This window comes from Aphis gossypii, chromosome 1, assembly GCF_020184175.1.
Source record: "Aphis gossypii isolate Hap1 chromosome 1, ASM2018417v2, whole genome shotgun sequence".
NCBI lineage: Eukaryota > Metazoa > Arthropoda > Insecta > Hemiptera > Aphididae > Aphis > Aphis gossypii.
The window spans coordinates 63312232-63327386 of NC_065530.1; the positions used below are offsets into that span (position 1 = coordinate 63312232).

The 15155-nt window shown below is 26.3% G+C and overlaps 3 protein-coding genes across 8 annotated transcripts in view; 2 read left to right on the top strand and 1 right to left on the bottom strand.

Annotated features, from left to right (window-relative positions):
- On the top strand, positions 1–6296 carry LOC114132029 (DNA-directed RNA polymerases I, II, and III subunit RPABC1). 2 transcript variants are annotated; one of them, XM_027997403.2, is made up of 7 exons: positions 1–54; positions 2898–2986; positions 3128–3189; positions 3250–3389; positions 3656–3795; positions 5135–5213; positions 6147–6296. In XM_027997403.2, exons 1-7 carry the CDS (start codon positions 4–6, stop codon positions 6210–6212), a joined length of 627 nt encoding a protein of 208 aa, XP_027853204.2. In that variant the 5' UTR covers positions 1–3; the 3' UTR covers positions 6213–6296. The 2 variants fall into 2 exon arrangements, with proteins under 2 accessions (XP_027853204.2, XP_027853203.1); XM_027997402.2 differs by lacking the exon at positions 1–54 and adding an exon at positions 814–986.
- The window catches only part of LOC114132027 (Bardet-Biedl syndrome 5 protein homolog), a 15253-nt gene continuing 6381 nt past the window's right edge, over positions 6284–15155 (bottom strand). Inside the window, exons 1-8 of one of the 5 annotated variants that reach the window (XM_050198239.1) lie at positions 12390–12524; positions 7656–7807; positions 7500–7549; positions 7285–7412; positions 7074–7209; positions 6871–6972; positions 6608–6799; positions 6284–6542 (exon numbers count right to left, since the gene is read on the bottom strand). In XM_050198239.1, coding sequence (XP_050054196.1) covers positions 6306–6542; positions 6608–6799; positions 6871–6972; positions 7074–7209; positions 7285–7412; positions 7500–7549; positions 7656–7807; positions 12390–12436 — 1044 coding nt within the window. In that variant the 5' untranslated portion in view covers positions 12437–12524 and the 3' untranslated portion in view covers positions 6284–6305. Of the gene's footprint in view, positions 6543–6607; positions 6800–6870; positions 6973–7073; positions 7210–7284; positions 7413–7499; positions 7550–7655; positions 7808–8094; positions 8406–12043; positions 12120–12389; positions 12525–15155 lie in introns of those variants that run through there. The other 4 variants (XM_050198241.1, XM_050198242.1, XM_027997400.2 and 1 more) reach the window with 4 other exon arrangements.
- Positions 12538–15155, top strand: part of LOC114132025 (MLX-interacting protein) — a 20742-nt gene continuing 18124 nt past the window's right edge. The window contains 1 exon segment of the mRNA XM_027997397.2: positions 12538–13307. Coding sequence (XP_027853198.2) covers positions 13108–13307 — 200 coding nt within the window. The 5' untranslated portion in view covers positions 12538–13107.

Sequence of the window (15155 nt, forward strand, 5' to 3'; positions counted from 1 at the left end):
TGGATGACGAATGTAAATCGTACAAACTGTACGATTCGAAAAACTGTTATGCAGGTAAAATAAATATCATAACATTATTATCTACTCCAAATAGACACTTAGGATGGCTTGACGGTCCTTATATCTCAAATCTGTTCGTTGGATGCCGAATTCTGTTTAAATTGTGTTTAGCTGAAAAATAAACTTATTATACAATTACCTAGTAAAATTCAAATATTATAAAATTCAAGACAAATATTTACCGTCCGTGTGCCGCTCAATACTATTACATAAAAACAATTTGTTTTATACCTATTACACTAAAGCGGTTTTGCCTCGCGTAAAAAACGCTAGATGAAAACGCACTCCATTTAATAGAGCGCGCCAAATTAATGCGATAAAAACCGTAGAATGCAGCGGTGGCACGCAGTAACGCGCGTTTTAAGTGCGCATCAAAACCGCTCTAATGTGACTCGGCCCAAACTCAACATCAAAAATCGTTATAAAATAATCAAAATTTGAAATTCATTTACTCATAAAAAATAGAGCCAGTGACATTGTATCAATGTAAAACAAACTGTATTACATTATTGTATTACATTTCGACTGTTTAATCTTTGGCTTAAATCAAAAAAAAAAATTCAAATCAGTTTAAATGTCCCCGGAATAACTTTTTTTTTTGTCTGATACTTCTCTGAACTCGAATTCAATGCTGATACTTTGATGTTATGTACATAATATGAAGTTATCAACTTGTTATCATTTAACATGTGCTCGTGCACAATCGTTTGTATCACAGAATAACAATAATAATATTATCTAATATCTACTATCTAGTTTACATTGCCTCAGTTTGTCGGCGTTGTACTGTGAGTTCAGCGTAGTTTAACGTTTATTTTGCGACTGTGACAAAACTTTTCTAAGGCTATTTTACGTTTGTTATTTGCAAAATGGATGACGAATGTGAATCGTACAAACTGTGGCGTATTCGAAAAACTGTTATGCAGGTAATATAAATATCACAACATTATTATCTACACCAAATATACACTTAGGATGGTTTAGGACACACTTTGTACGATCACCCACAAAGAATGAAAAACGCGGTCAATTTGTACTATTTCAGAAAGTAATAAAATGTACATGGCGGACCGTTTTTAATATATAATAAGAATTTGATTTGTTGATTCTCTACTATTAACAGATCGGCTTTTCATATTAGTTAGTGCAAGGTTTTACAGCTTCAATATTTTATCACTTGAATCGTGGTTATGATCAGTCTATTTTGTAAATAATTCATACTATACTGAAACATACATAAGTATTTTAAAAAATATGATAATAATATGATTTATAACTTAAAACTCACCGTTTCTTAAAGGTTTGTAGTTTGTAGTAACTTTCCCCGCACACATCTCTTATGAACACGTCCAACTAATATTGGACTTGTTTTTTCTTAAAATGGTATATTCATACCCATTTTTAAAAACTTTTAGATTCAATTTAGTTGTATAGTTTTTGTTTGTTTTATTTTATTATAGAGTGAATAGGTTATGTAATACTTCTAATACTGTGACACCAAATACATGTCTCCTACTGATTACGATCATGATTCGCAATCTAAAATTTTGAGCAATTAATTTTATCTCATATTTTAAAATATATTGCCCAGTTTATTTATACCTTACAAAATGTCCGCGATCAAATTTTACCAATTTATTATCACCGTACGAAGTGTTTGCGATATGAAACTCAAACAATAAATAGTACAAACCGTCCATTTACCACTTAGGATGGCTTGACAGTCCTAATTATCCAGTGAACGTATTAAAGGGTTACTACTATGTAATTATACGCCTTGTAAACCAAAATTGCCAGATACCAAAATCTCAGTTTTTCCGTGTTGAAAAAAATATTTTTACTTGCTTGCTTGCTTATTGAGATGAAGTGTAAAATATAATCAAATTTTATTATGTTATATAACTTAAAGATTTTGATTAATTTAATTTAATTTGTTGCCAAATTGCTGATCACCTATAATAAAATATTTTATGTGAAATTTTTTAGTATAATAACAAATAAATAAATTGGGTACTTTTCAGTTATTATAATCCAGTGACTAGAAGTTATAATTTTTTGTTATAATGCTCTGTGGCAATTTTAAATAATAAATCTATCTTGTGTTACAATTATACTTTATCTTATAAACCAATGGTTCAATAACATAAATTAACTAATACTATTCAGGTATTACTCACAATATAATAAATATACGATATTAAATTAGTATAGAATAAAAATATTGATCATACACGAGTTTAACAATGTCTTTTATAATTTAAGTAAATTAACAGTTATTAGGTACTTAGATTAGATACTTTTGTTGCCAAAGATTTGAACATGGATCCACCCAATTGTCTTTTTTTTTTGTTACTTATTCGATCTCACTAAACAGTCAAGATTATGACTAAATATGTTCCTTGGTTTACAAAGTTGTATTTATGATAGACCTACATTATTATGTTAAAATGCAATTTTATTCTTTGCAAAGAACGATAAGCTGACAGAATTGAAATATTCACCATATTTTATAAGTACAACAGCACGGGGTATACATTGATATTAAAAATATGGTTAGGCAATCTTATATTTACTAAACATATGTGTTTAGCAGTTAAAGTCTATCATAAACAAGACAAATTATAGTTAAACTTTCATTGAAGCTTCTGTGCAATAGTTGAAAAATAAACATTTAAAGTTTAAACAAGAGATAAAAGAGTTATAATATAATGATATGGTTAACAGTGTTATTAGTTGTATTGGCTTAAATGATTTTTATACAATACCCCTGAATATCAATGGAATACAATAACCAAAAAGTACCATTAATGTTATTTAATAATTGTGTTTTTTTATAGCTTTGTCATGACAGAGGATATTTAGTCACACAAGATGAATTGGATCAAACATTAGAACAGTTTAAAGAACAATTTGGAGATAAACCCAGGTTTGTTAAAATTTTAATATAGTAAAAATATACTTCAATATTATATATTTAATATTATAATATATTCATATTTTTACATATGTATTATTGCATTAATATTCATTTTAGATTTTTAATTATTTTAATTTCTTTTTTTTACAGTGAAAAAAGACCCGGACGTAGTGATTTAATAGTCCTTGTGGCACATAATGATGATCCTACAGGTAAAGAAAGTAGCATATTATACAATTTTAAATATTTTAATAATTCATAATCTATTTTAGATCAAATGTTCGTTTTCTTTCCTGAAGAACCAAAAATTGGTATAAAAACTATTAAAACTTACTGCCAGAGGATGCAAGAAGAAACCATTACTCGTGCTATTATTGTTGTTCAACAAGGAATGACTCCAAGTGCAAAACAAGTATGTTTGATTCTTAATAATCTTAATTTTATAAAAACCTTATAATTTAGTCAATGAAACCATTTTCTATAATAAAATTAATTTTGCAAATAAATAGTACTTATGTAAAGATAATGAGAATCATTAACTTGACAAAGAACTTATAATTTAGTTTTTTTTTTTTTTTAGAAAAAATAAATGGTACTTTGTTATATGTGACAATGTGACATAAAAAAAGTGCATTAAACAATAAAAATTATATTTTTGTTTTATTATTTTTTTTTTAGTCTTTAGTTGATATGGCACCGAAATACATTTTGGAACAGTTTTTGGAATCTGAACTTCTAATTAATATAACTGAACATGAATTAGTACCTGAACACATTGTTTTGACACCAGATGAAAAACAAGAACTTTTGTGCAGATAGTATCCTTTTTTGATTTGCCTATACAATTTGTTTCATAGTATACTGAGAATAGATAGTGGTGAAATACATTATTGTATAAGCATAAATGACTTACTTTATATACTAATATACAATTTGAGAGTATAAATTATAGGTAGAAGGTAAAATGTATTGAAATATTTTATATTTGTATCATTGGTTAACCTTAAAGATTTTGGCACTAATGCCAAAACTTAACTAAGTCATTGTGTTTATTGCTCTTTTGCTAATTCAAAATATAATTCTATGAGAGAAAGAGGCCTAAATCCAATACTAATTGTAGAACTTTTTAGTGGCATGACCTGTTATGGAACAAAATCCCCTTTTATAATAAATACTAATTTAAGCATCATTAACTGGATAAATATTTTATCACTAATAGAACACGCTTGTTATTTACAGAAAAATTTTGAATATGCACTAATTATTTATAAATACCATTTATACATGAATGAGTAAGCGAGAGAGCCGTTGGTAGTGTAGTGTCTACATCTATCAACATAGATTAGTAGTGTGCCACCTCTCTGGGTTTTGCCCGGATAATTTGGTTTTACACATAAATCTACGGGCTACAGGTTTAGTGAATTATTCTCCGAGTCAAATAAAATTTTGGTTGTCATAAGATTAGTACTATAATATCATACGACAAAAGATAAGATAAAATACAATTTACTGACTTGTAATAAAATCAATTTAAACTATTTAAAGGTAACAACCCTATGTATATACCAAACATATCTACTTTTAATCATGTGTGTTATTATGTTGCAATAATTATTAGTTTCATTGTATTATCGAAACCAAGTAGAACAATATTAAGTTAGTTTTAAGTGTGTTTTGCTAATTAATTTCAAAAATAAAAAGTTTCTAATAGACAAGAACTATGTATATACTTGTTGTGAAAATATAACGAGGCACTACATTCTTTATTTGTTTATTGGTGCACAATTACTATAGTACTAGTTACTATGTTAATTAAAAAGATCCAAAACTTTATATCTTATAATATAATTAGAATACTTAACTTTATTGTATATGAGTTATTCTATGTACACATGCTATAATTTTACCATGTTCAATATAGATATAATTATACATTTCTACATTCATTTACAATCATTATAAATAAGTATGCTTGTAATTATATTACACAAATGTTTCATGTTTCAACAAATATTGTAATGCTATTGTTATATACCACATTTACTAGTTCTTGTCTATTTATGTGTTTTTTATAATATTTATTTTTTAAAAACCATATTAGTATATCAATTTTATTTATACCTATGTATGTAATTTTCTTTAATTAAAATAAATCAGCAAATTAAAAGAAAACCAGCTTATGAGAATTCAAGTTGGTGATCCAGTTTCTCGTTACTTTGGCTTAAAAAGAGGACAAGTAAGACTAAATATTATTTATAAATAAATACTTACATTATATTTGATAATTAATTCATGATAATAAATTGTGCCAATCACCTAATTTATCAATGGCGTACAAAATTGTTTAGATGGGAAGGCCCACCATGGGATACTTGGACTAGGCTGTAGATCCATTTTATAGATGAACAGAATCATATTATGAATGCTTAATAATGAATAATGACTAATAAGTAAAATAGTAAATAATTTTCAAATAGTCTTAATTGCTGCTATTACAATGAGATTCAAAAAAATTGAAAAGATGGAGGGCCTTAATATGTGATTTCATAATATTTTTTTTAATGCTTTGGGACTACTAAAAACAGAAAGTGTAACAATACTTATAGTTTAAGTCTGATAATCAATTTAACACATTCACCACAAATAATGTTAATTAACATCATTTGCATAATATGCTTAATGATACCAATTATTTTTATTAAATTGTTATTATTTATTATTAAAAAAAATTATTTGGATTTCATACAATCATATTTCAATTTATAAAAAGTTTGGTATTTATTTTGTAATGGACTAAATATACCATCATTATTATAATGAGTAAAATATGTTTGTCATTGTGTAGCATATTATTAATTATACCTAATATAATATATATCTTAAAAGATATAAACATGCTAATTAATGTTTTCTCTCTAAAACAATCATTTTCACATTAGTATTTGACAGTACGTGAGTCAGAGAGAAAAGACTTATTGTAGAATTCTAAATCCCCTTAAATAATATTATTTGATTTAAGCCAAAAAAAATCTTTACATAGTGTGAAATTAAAAAAAAAATAGTAGGATTATAATTGTATTACTTTGTAACATTTCAAATACTACTATTATTACAAATTGTATTTTATTATATTGTAAATCATTTAAACGAATCTATTTTTTGTTCACAGGTAGTAAAAATTGTACGAAATTCTGAAACTGCTGGTCGTTATATTTCATACAGATTGGTATGCTAAATCTGAATATTAAAAGCTTTTGTAATTTGTTCACTTAAAAAAAATTATACTATAATTATAAATATAAGACATTTTTAATAGGTACATTATGCGTTATTTATTATTGGTACTCGGTATAACTTCCCACAAAGATGCCATTGTATAACCATCTGGCAATGTTTCAATTGCTAAACCTATCGTTGAATCATATTGTGGTAGTCCATCTTCTTTACCTGTTTTACTTACACTATATGCAGCTAAAGTATTCGAAACACCTATTGTACTCTCGTCTTCAAATTCATCATAGTTTGGAAGTGTTGGTGGAGTTAGAACAGGTTCATTACTTTCTATCTAAAAATAATAAGTATAATTTAATAAATGTATATGTTATAACAATGTTTATACAAAAAAAAAACCTGATCAGTTGTAACAAAATGTACTCCAAATTCTGGTGCTTGAGCATGAATACGAAACAATGATGATAGTTCTTTAGTAACTGATCTTAATCGGTCCTTAGGATCTATTCTAAATCCAAGTGTAAAGCCTCCACTGTAACCATTTGTTTCTATCACCAAAACTTCACCAAATTTAGATTCCCTAATTTTTATCTAGTACAGAAATTTATTTATTAATATTAAATTAGATTAAATTTTAATTTTTTAAATTAATTTTAACATACAGAGTTTATATGAATGTATGGAAGCGATATATTGAATGTCTCATTACTTTCTGCATACCACACTAATCGAATATTTGTTACTATAAATGTTCCCAAATTTCCCTGATGATTTATTTTATTTACAAATTATAAGCCAAACAATAATAACCATGATTATTAATTTAAAAAAAAAATAAATGTTTTTATTGATAATAGTTGATTACTTGTTCGCTAGATAAATTCCATACACCATTAACGGCTGAATACATTTTTTCAAACATCAATAGCCTTAAACGTCCGTTCTTCAATATTGCTCCCCTAAGTTTTAATTCTCGGTAAAGTCTACTAGAGTTATAAGCTCTGAAACCAAATTAAATGTACAACTGCTATGAATACTATAAATTGTAAAATAATGTTTGTGTATTAACTGTATACTTAAAAACTCCAATAAATGATGTGAAATGCCTTGTATTACCAGGTATCAAATTTGTAAAAACAAATTCATATCTCAATCCATTGTATTTAGCTTGAATATAAATTGCTTCAGTTATTCCTTTTAATCTCTAAAATATAAATAATTTACATTTTTATTTTTAAGCAATTTACTTTTATGCACATTTCTATAATATTATTAATATTTTATCACTTACCGAGTTAACAATTCTTGTAGAAACATCCTGTATACAATTGTAACCAATAGCTGTATACATTATGCGTATAAAATAATATTAATATAATGATTTACATAATATTTATGAGTAAATTAATTGTATACTATTATGAATTCTACTATGTAATTTTCTCACATAAACTTATTCTTGCTAAAGTCATTGAATGCCAAATTGTTCTCAAATTTGTAATAACAAGTACACCTTTATCGCCACTATTTCCTTTTGTATCTTCAATAAATTCTAAACGATCAATTATTTTTTCTCCATTTCTCATCTTCAATGCTTTGCTAGAATAAAACAATTTTTTAAATAAAATGTCTACATTTTTAAAACGATAGTCGATATAAAGGCTTATAGTACAATTATTGTACAAAGTTATAATGTACAATAATATTGGTTATTTAAGATAAATTATCTTGAATACCAAACAAAATACCTACATGAAGTAATATCGTAAAATAATTAAACTATATTTATGAATAAATTGGAAAAAAATAACTTTAATACTTATGCTTCAACTCATTTAACTATCATAATATTAAGTATTATAGTTAAATAAATAATAATTACATACCTAATACTTAAATCAAATTGGATTTCTTGATCTTCCCATGTCTCAAATAAATCCATGGTGGTATTAGAAATGAGTTGGGTGTGTGGCCAAATGAATAACATTTAATTAGGTATTTTAATCGTTTATCTTTAATTTAAACAATTAGGTAGGTAGGTACCTATTGTTTATAATGACAGTTTTTGGTCTTCAATCTAACACTGTATCATAAAAAATAGAGTTTTGCACTAAATAGTGAATAGTGAGTTAACTATTAGTAAAAAAATTAATTAAAAAAAAATAGCTAGTCGAAAATTGATAAAACCATAATATTATGTAATCGTAATGGTGTATGTACTATGTATAAGCCATCATAAGGTAAAGTCGTGTAGGTCTCTACAGGTTGCCACGCAACGGTTCTCGGACAATACTTGTCAAACAATAAAGAATTGATTCAAAAATTGTACTTCATAATAGGTACCTATACGCGGAACGTATCAATACGAAAATGTTGCCATGTTGGTAAAAAACATGAATAAATATCTTTAATCGTGGTAAAAAAAAAAAAACATCGTGAACTACCGGCTGAATTCACAGATATCTATACAACAATATATAGTAGATTAGTAGTTAGTATAGACCCAGAACAATATAGATGTAGTATATAGATATAATATAGATGAATGATTGCCGACGATTTGATCTGATAAATTAAATATAAATTATGTCGACTTTTGACAAAATATTAACGGCTTACGACTGCACACGTAGGTATGCAGAACATGTTTTGGTAATTCCGTATACAAATTTCAAATACCCCTCAAAATGTTTGGATTCTTTTTATGGTTACTAATTTATTAGTTATAACGAATATGAAATAGGTAGATACTATAAGACAGTCATGTAAGTTTAATGTTTTAGATTGTGAGTGCAGAGATAAATGTATTGATGTTACAAAGAATTGATTTTTTTCATTGTACACGTTAGATAAAAGAAATAATGCTTCGATCTTTCAATATTTCGTAGAAAATTGAATAAAAATCCCAGAATTTTTTAAAGTAATCGGAAAAATAAAAACAATAGAGAAAAACAGAAATGTTGTGCTAATTAAGTTTTCAACAAAATCAAAATGTTTTTAAATTCAAAACTGAATAATTTTTAAAAACACCATCTTCACCTGCAAGTATTCAATATTCATATTGGCATATTTATCAAACATGATTTATAGTTTTCAAATATTTTAAGTTTTTTGTAGTTTTGTATTATTTATAGACATTTAAAAAGCTTGAAAATTAAATATAAGGTTTAAGTTTTTCCTTCTACAGCAATCAAAAAATTTCAGAAGTAGGTATCTACTTCGTTTTTAATTTTTTCATGGGTAGGTAAGCGTTTTAAGTTCAAATTTTTAAACAATTCATCAAGGTAACAAAAATAATATGTAGATATCTAAGTTATTTTTAGTTGAAATTTAAAATTATTAAAATTTTTAATTTTAACACTTAAGGTTTGAAAATGTAATAGCAGTGATTATAAATACCTATTAATATTTACCTACCTACCTATTATCTACCTATAATCAATGGTAGTAGGTAAAATATTCTTCACATTTTGTTTTTCTATGAAAGAAAATAAAAAGTTAAGTGTAAATAAAGCTATCGTGTATATTTGATGTTACTTTTGAGTAAAACAAATTCAAATTGTTATAATATTATATTATGAACTATGATATATAGGTACATATACTTACCTAGTACATGATTTTTATCAAGTTTGATTTTCCTATTTTGTTGTAATTCTAAAAATATTAATTGTAATAGATTGAAACTTTTTATTTGATTATTACTTAAAATTATCAATTTTTTTTTTGCATAGTATAATTTTAAAATGTTCGATTTTTTTAAAATTTTTATGAAAATATTTGGGCTCAGTCAAATATAGCTTAAAATTTGATACAGGATTCCTGATAAATTGATTGTATAGTAAAATAAAATTAATTTTTCAAAAATACATTTATACAATATTTTTGAAGTATGAATAGTTAAGAGGACGCCATACCCATATGTGTTGTCTCCGTCTTACAGCAAGCACGTAGCGTCATAGCAAATTAACGCTTGACGCCTTAATAGATAACGTATCGCTCAATTAATTAAAAATGTGAAATGAGTGAATCGACTTATTATGATAGTTTATAGTAAGAACATTATCTGTGTTCGTATGTTATTGTTTTTTACGATTATTCATTTTTTAGCAAGTTATGCATACCTATTTAATATAGCGTAAATTAAAAATGCTACTCACTAAAAAACTTAAAAACTGAATATTAGTCCTCTAATATAGTTTGTCAAAATACCTTAAAATTTACAAATAATATTGTAGTTAAATTTTATACATTTTTCAATTTTTACAGTTATAACTTTATAAGGATTGAAAAATTAATACAATGTTTGAAATGCTTTAATTTTAAGAAGTTTATTGTAAAAGTCAAAAAATCTAATATTTCTATTTACACCTATAGAAATTTTAAGTTAAAATTTTGAATAAATTATATAATTAAATGAAGAATACTGATTTTAGTTATATTATTGTGAATACCGAATCTAGGGAGGGCAAGTGGATACTCTTACAGTCTTACCCCGGACGTTGTTGGTATATAACGGCGCTCTTAAGTATTGACATTATAGTGATAGGCATAATCGAATGATTAGTAAACATTTTCATAATCGAGATATCACTCGAAATAATCATTCGAAATGATTAAATGATTATTATATTAATGTACCCAATTTCAAAAAATAAATTGATAATATTTATCAATAATCAATTAAAAAAATATCCAGTCAGTTTAATATAGTCAGTACTCGCTTTATTTGCTTTATATGTTTTATTTTTAATAATTTGTTGATGCGAAAACTACTATATATTTTAAACTGTGTAAATATATAAATTATTGCATTTTGATCAAATTTTGGTAAAAATATACACATTAAAAATAGAAAAACGCATAAATATGCTAAATAGTTGAAAAAAACCTCTAAATATGTAAAAATATGCAACATAAAATTTTACATACTTAACCACAGTACCTTGAAATGGATTTTTATGTCATCTAGCATTAAATACGACTTAGCAAGATTGATATGCAAATGCATGAACTCACAAGCCCTGTTTATTAATATACATAGTCACATAGATGTACATTGATAGGGTAGTAATAATTAATAAAATAAAAACTGAATTTAAAAAACCTATTATTAAAAGTATTTATCGAACAATTCGATTCTAACTTGTCGCGCTGTAAATACAAAATTGCAGGTCACCGCCGAAAATATCATTCGAAACAAGTAACAATTATATCATTTGAATTAATATCATTCGAATATTCGATTATAATATAATTGATTTTAATTCAATAATCGATTATGCTCATCACTAATTGACAATTCGCACACTAATACTATATAAGAGCGCTAAATTTGTATTAGCCCCGGGCGTCAAATGTCCTAGATCCGACAATGATTAATAATCAGTGATTATTGTTGTGATTTGAAAATATTATTCGTGGCCCTGTGACTATTTGAATTTGAAACTTTTAACGTATATTTAAAACACAATGAATTTTTCAAATGTAATGTTATTGGCAGAAAATAATACAATCTATACCTTACCATAAACCTAATATTAATAATAAAATTAATTACTTTAAAATAGAAGTATCTATACATTTATCATAAAATATAAGCTGACGCCTATCGTCTTTTAATAAGTAATAATTTGTGATTAAGTTTAAATTTAACACATCCCATACGGTGATTTATTTGCTTTTGTAAAACGGTACACTTCGAACTTATTATACAGCAAACCGAATTCACTGGTTTTTATATTATTTGTATTTTACCGGTATTAATGTTTAATACTTTTACAAGACTTCTACAATTAAAACATATAGGTACAAAAATTGTACATTTATACCTACCCATTAAATTTATTGAAAATTATGATTGGCAAACGCACATATAGTTAACATCTGATAGGTTAAATAATAGTAAAGTAAAAACCTAAGAACACCCTTCGAGATTAACTTTTTTGGCACCTACGTCACTGCGTGACCTTGTGAATCATTGATAATTATGATGTAACGTATAATACTATACGTCTATACAATTTTTTAATATAATATAAGTAGTACAGTGCAAGTGTGTAACACGCCAACACAGAATAAACAAAAACGAGGAATAATAATTTTTTTAAAACTTAATTTGAATTTTTAATGTTTACATTTTGTTTCCGTGCACAGTAATCAATAAGTAAATGTATTTTACCGAATATACAATGGCAGCTGTCGAGTAGTAGCATCAGCGTAATACATAATATTAATATATAGATAATAACTACGTCTGTGTAATATATTGAAGTAATTGAAAGGAAGTTTCAAGTTCTACACTTGAGAACTCGAACGGTTCAATGACATAATATCAAATGCGTTCGAGTTTTCTTTGCCTGATTAGTGAGTAGTGCAACAGGTGTTTTATATTTACCGTAATCAAAAACGCGCATGTGTGCCTGTTATCTACGAAAGTATACAGTCCGCGGCGGCGGCGGTAGATATCACGATACGATATACGTACCATAGAAATTGTTTTTATTCGTTTTATTATTGCCTATTGGCCATTGGGATAATATACATACATATTAATCATAATAATATGTAATGTTTTTGAGAAACGTTTTTGCTATACGGCGAACGTGCGTAATGAGTTCAAACACGTTTAATCGTCGGGCATGAACGTAGCTCAAACCTACCAGCCCAGATGCCCAGTAATTAGTCGGTTTATCTGTTGTTCTGTAGTAGAATATGTGTGTTGTCTGTTGGTGTTTACGACGCGCAGCAATGTAATAAGTCTAATAACGTCGCAGCTGCCGTCGATACAGTTTTTTTTTTTTCATTTTCTTTTGTTTTCACCCAAAAACAATTTGCATTGAAATGACCGACATGGTTTTGCATAATAATTGATAAAATTACGATTTACACTCGTGATTATGTTGTCACAAACGACCGTCGCCATCAAGGAGACCATACACTCGGGACATTTTATGGTTTCGAATTTTGAGGCCGAAGCCCAGGACGACGAGTATCAAGTGGCTGTACCTGTGTCCGAAGAAATACTGACGCGAGCCGACATCAACAATTCAAAAACTTCGTTAAACAATCTGTTTCAATGTATGTCCGTCGCTTACAGGTAAACTATACATGCATACACTCGTGAACTTATTGTAGATAAATTAATAGGTAATATCCAAGCAAACACTAGCATTATTCAGTTGTAAATTTGTTGTACGTGTACTGGTATTTTATAATGCTTTAGAATAATAAATATAAAAAAAAAATAACATCCCTATTTGCAAATTTAATACAATATCAAATACAAATTATAAATATATTTATATTAATGACATGTATCTGGTACAAAATCAAACTTTTTGTAATATGGTAGGCATATTTTACCATGCAAGGCTGAGCTAGTTAAAGGTTTTTTTTTTAACTTGTTAAGTTAAGTTATTTAAAAATAATATAGTTAAGTTAAGTTTGAAGTTACTCATATTTTTTTCGTTAACTCGTTAATTTAAAAGTTAACTTTGAAAAAAAAAGTAACAACTTAGATTAAAGTTAAAATTTCCTGATTTGCAAAATAAAAAGTTTCATATATAATATAATATACCTAGTTAACTAGCTATAAAAAAAACCTCATTAAAAAATTTGTATTATTTTTTGGACAAAAATTAACTTAATTTAGATACTTTTGAATAAAGTTAACTTGAATTTAACACGTTAATCTTAATAAAAAAGTAATTTATTAAGTTAAATGTTAATTTGATAAAAAAGTAATAAGTTAATTAACTTAATTTTAACTTTGACTTTGTTAATGTCCAGTCTTGTTACCATGATTGTTATACTAGGTATATACTTATAGTAATCCAAATAGTGGGTACTAAGTCTACAATTACCATAAGAACATTGTTAAAAAAAAAAAAAAATTAATAGCTATATTTTGTTAGGACTATATCTTATCACATTAGGTCTTTTATAAAACAAATACTTCATTTTATATAATATATATTTATGTATTGAATTTTGATAACTTGTTATATTGAAATTAATATATTCCAGTGCTAACTAGGTATTTTTATTTGATAGTTATTTAAATTAGACCTTTAATTTTTATTTTGTTTATCATGTTTCATGCGGAACCATACTTTGTGAAAGGTGAATGAGGCCTTTGTTCTGAAACATACGCTTAACAAAACAGGCCTTATTGACATATGTATATGCAATGTAATATTAACTAATTTTCAACCATGTATTTTTTTTTTTTTTGATAATTATTTAGGGATTCCTAATTTAGGGATCCTAGATAATATTTTTACTTTAAAATTGAATAATAGGTCAACTAAACGAATAATAAGATAATATAAAAATAATACCATATATAAGACTGGATTCAACTTTGGCGGTTATCAATAAATTACATTTTTTGAGCCCCCTTATTTTCCTTAGGGTTAAGGCCTAGTTTTTAAAAGAAAAATTTGTCTTATATACAAAAACTAATAATAATTTATTTATAATAATTCGCAGACACAATATAAATAAATGAATAAATTTAAAAAAAAAATGGTTGAGTTCATTACCTATGTTACAGCCAGAACCCATAAGAATAAATTTTTTTGTAAGCACGAGTCCCTTAAAAATAAGCCTATATAGGATTGAGCCCTGAACTATTGACTTGAAAAAACGGCGGCGTGAACAGGGTTAATCTGACATAGCTGTGTCACGAGAAAAAATAGTGGGTGGGTGTTAAAAGTTGATGTTTGTAGTTGAGTAAAAGTTAGAAACTTATTCTAACATCATCAATTAAATATAAAATACATCAAATACATTTTAATATTTCGGTGTTAATATAAAACGTGGGTGGATTAGGTTTTAAAGTTTTTATTGGGTCATTGAAATAATAAGTTCATACCCCCACTGAGTTTGAGTATAACCCTGCCTATATAATAATGTTTACTGTTTTTCATATCCATAATTGTAT